Genomic DNA, 13,907 nt, shown 5'->3' on the forward strand with positions numbered 1-13,907 from the left:
TCGCGCTGCGGGTAGGGCCCCAGGGGTGGGGGGGGGGGGGGGGGGGGGGGGGGGGGGGGGGGGAGGACAGCCCAGTGACAAATCACCCTTGGGTCACACAGAGCAGCTGCTCAGCACACGTCCACTGCCTCCAAACACCTGCGCCTGTGCCCATGGCAGTCAGGAGGGGCTTGGTTTCCATGGTTACTCCTACAACAAGCTGGGAGGGGGCAGGGAGGGCGAAGCCGTCACCCCACTGAGTCCTCACCCACAGTGTGTGTAACAGGTGGGGCCACTGGGCAGGGACAAAAGCTTCCTACAGGCTGGCACAGATGAGCCCGTACCAAGGAGGCTTCCAGACAAGACACACACAGCTAAGACAGCGAACACACCTGCACCTGCTCCCGCCGAGGTGACCACACCAAAGCTGCTGACATTTCTCATATTGACTTTAAAGCCAAAAACCAGAGAGACAGTTACACACATCTGGCTAAGAACGATCATTCTCTGGCCAATAATTAAGCTGCATAATTAAGAGGAAACAGATATTTCACCACCACCCTGTATTTGTGTGGCAAGAGCTACAAACGCACAAAGTCCTGCGGGCTTTTCCAGCAGTTTCCAGATTCAGATCCTTCACTCACATTGATTTCTAGAATTCAACAAAGTCTCCTCTAATTCAACTCTGTGTGTACCCTGAGGCCTGCAAGACAACAGGAACAGACAGGCCAAGAGCGAAGTACCAAACTCACCAACCGAGTCCCAGGCCAAGTGCAGGCCTCTCCTTCCCCAGCCCAGGGGGGCCCCAGGCAGTTACCTCTGGAGCCGCTGCACGAGCTGGGCCACCATGGTGTCGGAAATGCCGGGGCACGCCTCCTCCGCTAGGTAGATGGCCCCTCGCAGCTCTTCAATGGACCCCAAGTTCCCGCCGCATGCCTGGCTCTTCTCCTTCAACTGAAAACATGAACAGGAAGAACAGTGTGAGGTGCACCAGCTGTAGAACCGGGAAGCATGCTTTTCAAGGAGCAACACAGCGTGAGGACCACGACACCACCCCAGCCCCGGGGTGTCCGGGAAAGGCTCTGACTTGGGATCCAGGCCACTTCAGATCCCTGGTTTTTTTTGTGGTTTTTTTTTTTTGAGATGGGGTCTGGCTTTGTTGCCCACACTGGAGTACAGTGGCACGATCTCAACTCACAGCAACCTCTGCCTCCTGGGTTCAAGCAATTCTCCTGCCTCAGCCTCCCGAGTAGCTGGGATTACAGGCCCCTGCCACCACGTCCAGCTAATTTTTGTATTTTTAATAAGACAGGGTTTCACCATGTTGGCCAGGCTAGTCTCGAACTCCTGACCTCAAGTGATTCGCCCGCCTTGGCCTCAAAGTGTTGGGATTACAGGCGTGAGCCACTGCGCCCGGCCCAGATTCCTTTTGAAGAAAGGTGATTCAAATGCTCTGAGAGCAGTTATGTATAGACAGGGCAATCGTCAGACCATAATCATGACTGTTCTAGGCCAGAACAGAGACGACTAGCTCTCTGTGTGCCTCTCCCAAGTCTCACCATGATGGACTGTCCTCTCTGTGCTCTTTTCCCATTTCAACCATAACCTTGTACCAGAAAAGCAATTTCAAAGCCTGTCGTAAGTTAATCTAATCTCAATATGAAACTGGCACGTGGGCCGTCAAAGCTTACTTACTCATGTTAATGGGTTGGTTCTTAAACTCCAGCAAACTGCCTTTGTGATCCAGAGTAGTGTCAAAACATTCCACTTCACGTAAGTGGCAGCCTTAAATTCTGGGAATCTCCAGTGTCCTTCCTCTACTCCCAAGAGAAATCACAACAGTGCCTTCAGGCACTTCCCTAAGTTAAAGGTCAACTCTAAGTCTCTCTCTGGAAGGCCCAGAAACGTGAACTGTGAAAGTAAGAGCTGTTCAATCAAGATACAGCATGGCTCAGAACTCAACAGAAGAGGCTCTTCGTGGTGGCTCCAGAGACGACGGACACCGCCTCCTTTTCAGGGAAGTAAGAAACATCTCAGGCGACATTCAGCTTGGTTTGCAGGTTGTTGAACACATTTCCAAACCCAGCCCTGCCCTGAGAGCCACAGCTTCTCTCTCCGATGCTGAAGGGGCAGGCAGGAACAGGAAAGTCTGACCTCAGAGGGCCAATGGGTACGGAGAGCATTTGTTCCTGAAGCTCTTGCTGTCCCAGAGGGCCCACCCCGCCAGCCCCGAGATGGCCACTTGTGTTTGTCTAGGACTCCCCCACAGTATTTACAAGTACTGAGAGGATCATGTACCATCCAGCACTCTCCCTCCTGCCCATGTCCCGCCTCTAAGTCTCAAAGAAGGAGCAAAGGCAGCAGAAGGTCTGCCCTGGGAGAGGGCCAGTCCCCTCACTGTGTGGAATGTACTGGACCAACCACTGACTTCACGGAGCAACCTGACCTATGCTCCCTGAAGGAAAGCAGGGACGCCAACGCCCGTCTCCTCAATGGCCTCATCTGTAAACATGGGGCTATAATCCTTCTATTGAGCTTCTGCAAGTATTGTATGAAATAATGCACATTAAAAACTCTGAACTCTAGGGTAGCAAATAGCATTCATAAAAATACATTGGGAAAGATGTGAGTTTAGCATTTGGTTAGCTGGAAAATCCAGGATACGACTGCATTTAGGATATGTCCTGAATACTTACGTCAAAGTTTCTTCATGGGCCCAGTGAAAAAATAAACAGCCTCAGGTAAATGAAAAAGTCCATGCACTTTCCCTAACTGCCTGACTGACCCGATTCCAGAGGCCAATGGCAGAGCCGCAGGAGCGCAGCCTGGAAATCCCACAGGGCCCACTCCCATGAGACAAAATGAAGAGCAGGCTGGCACTCAACCTGGACATCCTAGGTAGGAAGAACACAGGTGCCCAGAACCATGAGCCAGGGCTGAAGCCAGATATCCAGCAGGGCCTCCACGTGCCCTGTGCCTTCCCTGACACCAGCGGGCTCGGCTGTTTCCCACTTGAAGCTGCAGGTGAGGCCTCGGGCCCCGGCCACAGCCCTGCTCACACTGGGCCCTGAAACTTGCCAGGTCAGAGGCCCTCAGACAAACCCTCCAGGGCAGGGCAACAGGTGCAGGCTCACTGGAGGGCTGGGAAGAGGCACTGGCAGGCTGGGCACAGCCCACGGCCAGGGATTCCCCACTGCATGACGCAGGCACAGGAGAGGGGAATGAGCTCCTACGATGCTTCCTCCTCCGAGGGCCTCCCCTTCAAGGACCAGGACCCCCAAACACAGCCGCAGTGGAAAGCTGCCCTAAGAGGGCGATCCCCATGCACACAGATGTGTGTGTGGCCCACAGTGAATACCTCAAAGGCAACCTCAGCCAGGAAGGGGCACAACAAGAAAAGGGGGGACTTCCAACTTATTTTCAAATCCGCTACTAACCAGATGCAGAACAACCGTCATTCTTATAAAGCCTACTTTTGAAAATCTCTCAAAACACGGCCGGGAGCACTTTCCTCTGGGAGGCAGAGGCTGAGCAGAGGGTGGGCATGGCATGGGGAGGCCCAGCCGGGAGCACAGCACTGCTGAGCAGAGGAGGGACTTTGGTGAAACATGTGGCTCAGGGGAGACCGGAGGGCTCCAGGGCATCCAACGTCTTCCTTAGAAGAAAGAATCTACTTTTCATATGGCCAGAAATTGGTCTGAGGCAAAGGAAGCAGGCTGCACCCAATGAGATTTGCTAAAAAGCAGTGCAACGGGTGACACAGGGTCTCAGGCTGGGTCACTGTCATCCAGTCTGCACACTCCAGGCTGTGGCGGAGTGGCCATCGTCCAGGACAGCGGGAGGTGCAAGGTGGTGCCTGACGCTGACAGCCTTTGGGGAGGCACCATGCAGGCTTTCTGAGCCTTTGCCAGTTTGTCTTAATGTCCCCAACTCTTACTGGCAACATCACCACTGAAGTGTGTCCAGCTTCTCCCTCCCTCTTCCCTCCCACTCCGAAAAGGTCAGCCAGGTACCTACCTCTGCAAAGAGAGGAGAAATAATTGTAGATAAACACTGAGAGAAAGGCCTCTTTGGGATGTCTTTCATCTTGGGGGAGAGGAAAAAAAGGTCATCAGAAACAGTTGACGTTCACATCGGCAATAATGCAACGAACCTCTCACCCCTACACTTCACGCTGAGGAAACGCCCTCTGCGCGCCATGACAGCTGAAGACTATCGGCTGCCTCTCGCTAGACTTCAAAGTCTCATCTGCAGTGACATGCACAACCCACGCGCCAGGGACACCGGCATCTGGGTTCCACGTGGAAGGGGACTTTGCGTGGGCGCAGGTGGTGAACTGCCTCGTCTCGCTATCTACGCAGAAGTGCTTTACTGGTTGGACGTGATGGCTCACGCCTGTCATTCCAACACTTTGGGAAGCCGAGGCAGGAGGATCACTTGAGCCCAAGAGTTTCAGACCAGCCTGGGCAACATAGTGAGACCCTGTTTCTAAAAAAAAAAAAAGACAAAAATAAAAATAAAAAGTTTTAAATAAACTGGGCATGGTGTCACATGCCTGCAATCCCAGTTACTCAGGAGGTTGAGGTGGGAGGATCGCTTGAGCCCAGGAGTTTGAGGCTGCAGTGGGTTCTGATGGCACCACTGCACTCCAGCCTGGGTGACAGAGACCCCGTTTCAAAAAAAAAAAAAAAAGAAAGAGAGAGAGAGAAAAGCACTTTACTAATGAAACCCTGAAAATAGAAATCAGGTCAAGATTGGCCATTCCAAGTGCTGTCTACGACAGAGGCCGAGTTTCTACTTTTGCAGCCTCTATTTGGACATTCAACACCTGTTCACTTATCAAAGCAGGACTTGTAGGATCAACAGGGCACAGCTACTGGCCCACCCTGCCTGAGAGAAACTACACCACTATGTTTTACACAAGACCCTAAATATATGGCCTTTCATAAATGTAACAGGCATAAAACCAATTAATCAAAATTGTTTTACATAAATATCAAAAGCAATGCATTTACTTATAAGGTCCTTAAAACTCAATCACAAAATTATGATATGTATATAAGTAACCCCAACATGCACAACAGTCCCCCAAAGAGAGCTATGAAGTCATTTCACGGGTCACCCCCAAACCCCATGACATTGCCACATGTCAGGACATCCTAACTTGACTGCAGGGCTGCAGAGAGCAGAATGGAGTGGCACAGAACAGACCAGAGGCCAGACTCCCCGGTGTGAACACCTGGATCACCAGACAGAACTAAAGCTCTCAATCCATCCATCCCCTCGCAAGCTTCACACACCATGTGCCTCCAAAACACCGCAGACTGAGGTCAGTGTGGCCATTCTGGAGGGAGCAGACGTACCTTATTTCTGTCCAAGTCCGATGGCTGAAGAGCTCCATTCTCCAGATTCTTGGGATCTTTTTCCCGGATTGTGAAGATCCAGTCCCCAGAATCGCTGCCCCCTGAGGCCTGGCCATCTGTTTCCCTTAACATAGACACGCAGGGAGATCCGATCAGCGCTCACACGTCTGCTCTGGGGGCGCTGGGACGTTCGGGGGAGGCCGCCTGGGGACCTCCGAACCCACGCCCACCAGCCCCAAGTCCCCACCATAACACCCATGTCCAGTCCCTCGGGGATTTTCCAAAGACGCCCCTGCCTCCTCCCTCACAGAGACGAGACCATCGAGAGGTGATTCCCGCACCTCCCTGGTGTGCCAGCGTGTGCGTGCCCACTCTCCTCCTCCTCCTGGAGGACACCTCCCCCACCTCCCTGGGAGCCCATCTCTGGGCCATCAGCTTCTCTCTGCTGGGCTCCTCCTCTCACCAGGAAAGCAGATGTCCCTGTGTTGGGTGTGGTGGCTCATGCCTGTCATTCCAACACTTTGGCCTCACCTCGGCCGTCTCTCAGCCCCGGTTCCAGGATCCACACTCACTGCCTCTATTTGGTACCCTCCACTCGCTACAAAGCCCGCCGGTGTCCCTCCGAGCACTCTCTCCCCCATCATGAGATGTGTGCTGATGACTCCCTGTCCTGCGTGGGCCTCAGAGGCAATGAGCCCTTGGCCCTGCTCATCAACCTGACGCCTGTGGCCCCACTGAGCCTGCACCTCCTCCCGCCCCTCGGCCACATCTCTCCCCTCTCACCCACAGGCGGAGCCTCACCCTCACGCCGGCTTCCCTAGGGGCCGGCCTCACTCCCCCACATGCCCCGACTGACACCCTTTGTTCTCTTGGCTCCAGTGACCTCCACAGAGCAGTGGCCCCTAAGCCCACTTCACCTGCCCAGCTCTTTCACCTGAACGCCACACCTCGGTGCCACTTCATACAGGACGTCTCCTCCTGGACAACTCAGACTCATACATGGTCCACCCCACACTCGGCTTCCTGCACCACATATCACAACGCCTGTGGCCACGCTGCCCAAGCCTGGAACGTGGGCTTCCCCCCTTCACCCAAATCCACCGCCACGTCCTGGCTCTCAAACCTCTCTCCAGTCTCTTTATCTTGTCATCCCTGTTGCTACCCCGGCAACCTCCCAATGGCAGTACCTCAAGAACTTCCGAGGGCAGTGGTCTCAAACTTGGCTTTAAACTGCAATCACCTAGAGACACTGAAAACCCACTTAGGGTGTCACCCCCGGAAATCCTCATTCATCTGGCCTGGCGCATGGACCTGCACTGTGGGCCAAGTTTGACTCCTGCCAAGGCATGCACGAGAACAGACGAGCCCAGGCTTGGACTTCCAGACACAAGCCTGCCCGACCGCCTTCCCCAGCCCTCGCCACACAAATGGCTCCAGCCCCACTTCGCCTCTTCAGCCAAGGGAATTCCTAGATGCCGAACTTGACAGCAGTTCTCAGAAAGTCACCGCTGGTACAGAAGCTTCTACCAGACACAACAGAGAATCACAAACACGTGCATTTCTGGCCTTTCAGACATCCATGGAAAGCAGTTTCACCTGATCATGATTTTAAGAACAGAAAGTATAATGGAAAACAAAACAGAGCAGAACCGAACGAAACAAAACAGAATCAAACAGCCAGGTCCAGTTCCCTACGCACAGCTCTGCCACAGAGTTCACTCGTAGAAATTCCACCAGCAACATCCAGGGGGCTCAGCTCCCCAACAGGCCCAGGATGTGGCTAACACAGCAACCGCCACCAGCCTGGATTGTCTAAAAAAAACTCAACAGAAAACGAAACCCACACCCAACAAGTGACAAAGACCAGTGGGTCCCTCCCACACACACGCTCGGGTCGCTCAGGGGCCAACTTACGCGTCTGAATCCTCGGAGCTCGAGTCGTCGTGGCTCTGCTCGGCCTTCCATCTCTTGTACCTGTCAATGAGCTCGGTCAGGTAGGAAGTTTTCTTTGCATTGCGTAGTATAAACTTGTGCTTCAGTAACTCCTTAGCAGTGGGTCTCTGGAAAAACACACACAACAACAAAATATGAGATGAAGCTCTTGATCCCACTCCAAAGGACAGACTTCTGCCTCAAAATGTCAACCCGCCACACTGACACCTGATGGCTGCGATTCTACTCCGCACCTCTTCCCACTGTGACTCACCCAAAGACGAGGCGCTCAGGACCTACGCCTGGGCTCCAGGTACCGTGGTGGGCAGGGCAGTGACTTTCTAAGGAGGTCCCTAATAAATGCATTTCCACAGAAACCTCTGCACAGAGCTTCACAGGGATCATTTAAGAGACCTTATCTCCTAGCTTATGAAATACTTTATGGCAAATAGCTGACAGAATGTATGTTCTATGTCGCTTTAACTTTTTTTGAGATGGAGCTTTGCTCGTTGCCCAGGCTGGAATGCAGTGGCGCGATCTCAGCTCACTACAACCTCACCTCCCCAATTCAAGCGATTCTCCTACCTCAGTCTCCTGGGTAGCTAGGATTACAGGCCTGAGCCACTATGCCCAATTTTTTAACGTTTGGCCACATCCAACCATACAATAGAAATGTCAATTTGGAATTCTCTCAAAGAAACCGGAAAGGAGCCAGGAGATGCCCTTTCTCCTGTCTGCTGAAAGAGCAGCTGGGCGCTCTGCATCACCAACTTTCCCAGTTGAGAAGGGCTGTTTCCCGGGTCCCTCCCTTCCCTTGTGATTGGGCTGAAGACTTCACCCATGCCCTGGGCTCAGCACCTGGTCAGCTGCCTGCCTTGAGGATGGCGACAGTGACAGGGAATGTGCTTCCCAAGGAAACCAGCACGGCCCAAATTGGAATAGACAGCAGGAACACCCAAATACCGAGTCGAACCGAGTTCCCACTCACTCCAAATTACGAAAGCTTGACTACAAAAGCCAAGCACGTTTTCAGATTCAAACTCGTGAGAAACCTGGATCACCCTTGAGTATTCTCCCTCCCCATCCACCCAAGGGTGAAACCCCAACTACCCCGGAGGTGCTCGTAGTCTCGCCTCTCAGCCAGCTCCTCGGTAGCTGTGGGGTGGAGCTCTGCGTGCTGGAGCATAAGCCCATACTAGACACATGCTTTGTAAGGGAAGACATGCCTGCACGTATCTCCACCAGTGCTGGTGCATGGTGGCTGCAACAAACATCACCTTGTAATAAAATGCAGAGCATTGTGGCGTGCAGGACAAGCCCCACTACCACAAGATGCTGATGTAGTCATCAAACACTGGTGTGGTGGTCTCAGCCTGCATCTCCCCAGAGGTGCTTAGAAAATGTTGCATTCCTCATGTAATTCCTTTACCAAAACTGGCATATTAGGCAACCATGGTGCTCTTGTAAAAGTAACCACTCATTTTTACACAAGAGTTAAGAAAAGGGGGTCTCAGCTTGGCCTTCAGCTAACTCTGCTGGAAAACTCAGAAACAAAACAAGGACATATGGTGCTACCTCCAACACCAACACACACACACACAGACACAGACACAACTTTCAAAGAAACGTCCTAATTCAGACAGAAAATGAGGCAAAGCCACACAGTCGTTACTGCTGTACGGCTCTGCCAGCGTCTATTAAACCTAAAAAGAGAAAGTAGGTAGGAAGCGGGAGGGGTAGGGGAAGCAGAGGGTGGCTTGGTTATATTTCCTAATCTTTTGTTTCCTAACACACGCCACCTGAAAAGTGAAAACATTTACTTTAAAGACATATTTAGCCATTTGTTTCCAGCTAACCTCTGCCATTACTAAAAACAGTGTAACAGTTTACGGCCTGATCCTCTATAACTATTAAACATTTATGATTCCACATTTAATATTAGGGAGAATATTCTTCAGATTCAATGAAGTATGAGATGGTGGAAATCTAAAAGAAGGAAATTTTTAATACTTAAAAGTTAAAATGTATTTGCAAACCAAAGAAGTCAATCATACTTATTTAGGAAAAGAAAAATGAATAATACCAGGAAGACAGCTGAAAAGAGTGATTAAAGCAATCCCAACAGGATGTATCTCAGCCGAGTCAAGCCACACGAGGAGGTATGTGGTGATCCCTGGGAACTTACAAAGCTCGGCTCCTTATTCAAACAGGCCTCCACAAACTCCTTGAGGGGTTTACTGTAGTTTCCTTCCAACGTCGGTGGGTTGTTCTTTGGAATGAGGAATAAAACTTTCATGGGGTGCAGCTCGGAATGAGGTGGTTCCCCTCTTGCAAGTTCAATAGCTGTTATGCCCAGGGACCAGATGTCTGCCTGCAACAAGAAAAGCATCTTTACAAACACCAAGCAGGAATCAATTCCAATACACAGTATTTAGGGGGAAAATGGTAACACGTCTCAATACTTCCGATGTTTTGAAAAAGGTATTTTTAACTGATATTTTAAAACATAAGCCCTCGCTATAATTTCAAAAGAGACAACAACATTAGAAACTGTAATATGCCAAATGTTTTCTGCCTCTACATGGAGATGGCTTATCAATTCACTCCTACTACGCCTCCTGCTGGATGCGTTCGGCATTCCCCGTGGAGTCCCGGGAGCCAGCAGGCGGGTAAGAGAGGTGAGCAGAGAGGAGTCCGGAGTGGGTGTACGCTCGCGAGTCACCCCCTCCAGCAGTGCTTAGAACTCAGGGCACAGCTGTGAGGTTGAAAGTGGGTACCTTGGTCTCAAGAGACCTGGGTTGAAATACCAGTTCGACAAAGTCCTGCGACGTTAGATGAAAGAGCTAACCTCTGAGCCTTGTTTCCCTGTCTGTAGAATGGGGGTGGAAGAGGAGGAGGAGGTGGCCATACAAGGTGCCTCACAAGGGGCCCAGAACTTAAAAGTTTATTATGAAAATGTCCAAACATACAAAGAACTGAGAAATATTAACATAATGCATCCTCATCTACCTACTGCATGAATTTAGTGATTATTAACATTTTGCCATACAGGCTTTGTCCATGTGTTCCCAGAGTATATTTTAAAATCAATCAGTTGTCATGACATTTCCCCCCGAGTACTTCAGTGTGCTAACATACGTACCTTTTTTTTTTTTTTTTTTTTTTTTTTTTTTTTTACACTACCCATCAGTGCCTGAAATTAGCACGAATTCCTTAATGTCATGTATAATTAAATGTTCTCAGCTGTTCAAAAACGGTTTATCTGAATCAGGATCCAAAGTCCACGGGGTACTTGGTCAGGTCGCTAAGGCTCTTCCAACCTAGAACAGTCCTCTCCCCAGTGGCATCAACTCAAAGAAGAAACAGGTCCCAAATTCGCAGTTTGTCTGGTGGTTTCTTCCTGGTGTCATTTACCGTGTCTCTCTAGTGCCTGCATTTTCTGCCAAATGTCCTAGAGAAGACATCTGCAGAAGCCACGTGGCCCCCACCAGGACATCTCAGGTCCAGCTGCCCCACCTCCTTCTGCCCAGCACAGGCCTGTGGCACAACCAAGCAGTCAGGCAAAGGAATGAATTCTTGGAACATGTCATGTCAATGAGAAGAGCCAGGCCATCTTAAGAGGAACTTGGCAGCTCATGAGACTTCGACAGCGGGTGATACCAATCCCCAAACAGGACAGAAGCCAACAATGAGGCAGGACATAGTCCTATACAGGCTGGCAAAAGACGACTTGGGGACGTAGAGAACACACCTGAGTCTGGCACAGCTTTCCTGCTGTTCTCACTGTGCATGTAATCCATCATTATTCCAAGAACTTCAGTGAGAATCGAACACATCTCTCACGCTCACTCTACAGCAAGGAAATGCATAGGCTGAAGCATCGTTGTGGTGGCTGCAGGGCGCTGTAACTATCCAGAGGACACACTTACCATGTTCCTGCAGCCTTAGTGAGTACCAGAAATCCCTACTGGAAGCCCCCGAGCCCAGCGGTCCATGGGAATGATGCCTACAGCATATTCTATTTCCTTATTCTCAGTGAAGATGAAAAGCTGCCAGCAAGTCTTATTCTAAATTCTTTCTACTAAATCTTATGCTGAAGCGGTCAGCCCAGGAGAGCTGATGTTAGAAGTAATACTATTTTCCTTCCCTCTACAACTTGGACTCTTTGCTTTATTTTGCATTGCGTTATCTTAAAAATCAGCAGAAATGCAACTGATCCCAGTCTCTTGCCCCTAAGAGGGGGGAAGCAGGTGCACGGGAGCACAGGGTGGGTGAGCACCCAGAACTGTGGCAGCGGCAGGACAGGAGTAAGCAGACACAAGGAGGGAGGATGGAGGAGGGGAAAGGCAAGAACAGAGGTCGCTATCGTGACTCTCGTGCAGCAGCGGTTCTTCCACACCAACAGGTGGCTCTCAAGTTTGTGTGATTCCACATCTGTCGGCTTCCCCCAGGCCTCTCAGATTTCATTACTGCTACTGCTATTTTCAAAGCATGCTGTCTCCTGGCCATACAGACCCAGAGCCTTCTCTCATTTTTAAGGGCACATAATTTTGGCGGTACATGTGATATTCTGGTTTAAGTATACAGTGTGTAACAATCAAATCTGGGTAGCTGGGATACCTCTCACCTCAAACACAGATCATTCCTTTGTGTTGGGTTATTCCGAATCTTCTCTTCTGGCTAATTTGAAACACAGTAAATTATTAACTACGGTCACTCTATTGTGCTACTGAACATGATCTCTGACGGATGCACCTCCAGACCTCCAAGCATCTCTCCACTAGCTAAATGTACTCGGTGACTGGCAGGCAAGCCCCAGCAGAGGCCGGTCTCTGCTGACTACGTCGGTGATGCGCTTGCCTTGATTTCACTCAGAGGCCCAAGGACTTGCTTTCAGGTTCAGGGGCAGACAATAAGCAGGCAGCAGCCAGCACCGAGGAGCGAACGCCTGCTTCTGCACGCCACTGTGCGCCACGGGAAGTTCACTGAGAAAACCTCTGCCAGCCCCATCTGAACACAACCCACATATCACCCTCCTGGCTTCCAAGGAAGGCGGCCAGTACAGCACCATCAAGAACAAACATGCGGGCCGGGCACAGTGGCTCATCCCTGTAATCCCACCACTTTGGGAGCCCAAGGCAGGCAGAGTTCGAGACCAGCCCGGCCAACATGGCGAAACCCCATCTCTACTAAAAATACAAAAACTGGCTGGGCGCCATGGCCCACACCTGTAGTCCCAGCTACTCGGGAGGCTGAGGCAGGAGAATCATTTGAACCTGGGAGGACGAAGTTGCAGGGAGCAAGATCGTTAGTCTGGGTGACAGAGCGAGACTCTGTATCAAAAGAAAAAAAACGTGGGGTGGGGGGCATCCTCCCAGGCAGCCATGCCAGGGGCACGAGGGTCACCCAGCTCCTTAGGATCCCCTCTTTGGACCGTCCTAAATCCAGTTACAACCCAGGGTATATGGTTCCTGGGCTCTCAGCACCCTGTATCCCCTCCACCCCTCCTAACTTTGGATTAGTCTAAAGCGATCTCTTCTCCCCAGGACTTCTGTAGGGGGCTCCTACATGGTCTTCCTGCCTGCTGGCTCTCCCGCCAGACATCTAACTATGACTAATTTGGAAACCTGGACTGGCACTTGAATCAATGGCAAGCAATTTGGCATACAAATCGAAAGCCACAAAAATATCCAAACTTGTTAAAACCAATTACTTCGACTTTTAGGCATCTATACTACATTTTAAATTTGGAAAATGGTATATGCTGCCCAAAATCTTCAACAGCAGCATTACTTACGTTCACCCTCAGAAGAATGGTTAAGCTGCTCGCGCACGTTAACTTAATGAAGCGCGACATGTCCCACAGTGTGCTGACGGAGACGCTCACGTCTAACTGAGTCTGTCTATCCCTGCTTCCAGGAAAAACCACAGCACATGAAGAACTTGTGTCTGAGGGTTTTTTGGGGGGTGGGAGGGGGACTCACTTTGTCACCCAGGCTGGAGCCTTGACCTCCTTGGCTCAAGCCATCCTCCCACCTCAGCCTCCTGGATAGCTGGGACTACAGGGCACACCACCATGCCCAGCTAATTTTTAAATTTCTTGTAGAGGCAGGAGTCGCAGGTGGGGTGGGGGGAGGTCTTGCTTTGTGGCCCAGCTTGGTGTTGAACTCCTGGCCTCAAGCTATCCTTCCATCAGGGCCTCCCAAAGTGCTGGGATTACAGGCGTGAGCCACTGTGCCCGGCCCATGTCTGAGTTTTAAAGTAAACGTTATGTGGGGAACAGGCAGTCACCTTCCAAAGCAATTAAAATGAGGTGGAAGGAGAGACCCGTGTGGGGCCATTTGGGAAAGATATGAAATGAGACATTAAGACACTGCTGACAGAGAAAACAAACAGTGGTTTTCTAATGTAAGCTCCAGTCAAAAGCTGCAAATGCACATATTAACTGTGAACAAATCTTCTCCTGGGGCGCGCTCCTGAGTGAGCACCCTCAGTTCTCTGGGACTCTCCTCCACATCGGGAGAGGCAGGGCTCTATGCAACAGCATCCTACATCTTCACAATATCGTGTCAAAGAAAGTACGCTGGCTACACGTCTCAAGGTACAATCTAAGCGATATTGTTTAAATTATAT

The 13,907-nt window shown here is 50.9% G+C and overlaps 1 protein-coding gene across 3 annotated transcripts in view; it reads right to left on the bottom strand.

Moving 5' to 3' along the window:
* Positions 1-13,907, bottom strand: part of STK24 (serine/threonine kinase 24) — a 125,931-nt gene that overhangs the window by 4,439 nt on the left and 107,585 nt on the right. For all 3 annotated transcript variants that reach the window (XM_025364263.1, XM_025364262.1, XM_025364261.1), the window contains 5 exons: positions 9,460-9,645; positions 7,257-7,402; positions 5,343-5,466; positions 3,997-4,065; positions 797-933 (listed from right to left, as the gene is read on the bottom strand). In XM_025364263.1, coding sequence (XP_025220048.1) covers positions 797-933; positions 3,997-4,065; positions 5,343-5,466; positions 7,257-7,402; positions 9,460-9,645 — 662 coding nt within the window. The remainder of the gene's footprint in view (positions 1-796; positions 934-3,996; positions 4,066-5,342; positions 5,467-7,256; positions 7,403-9,459; positions 9,646-13,907) is intronic.

This window comes from Theropithecus gelada, chromosome 17 (genome assembly GCF_003255815.1).
Source record: "Theropithecus gelada isolate Dixy chromosome 17, Tgel_1.0, whole genome shotgun sequence".
NCBI classification, from domain to species: Eukaryota; Metazoa; Chordata; class Mammalia; order Primates; family Cercopithecidae; genus Theropithecus; species Theropithecus gelada.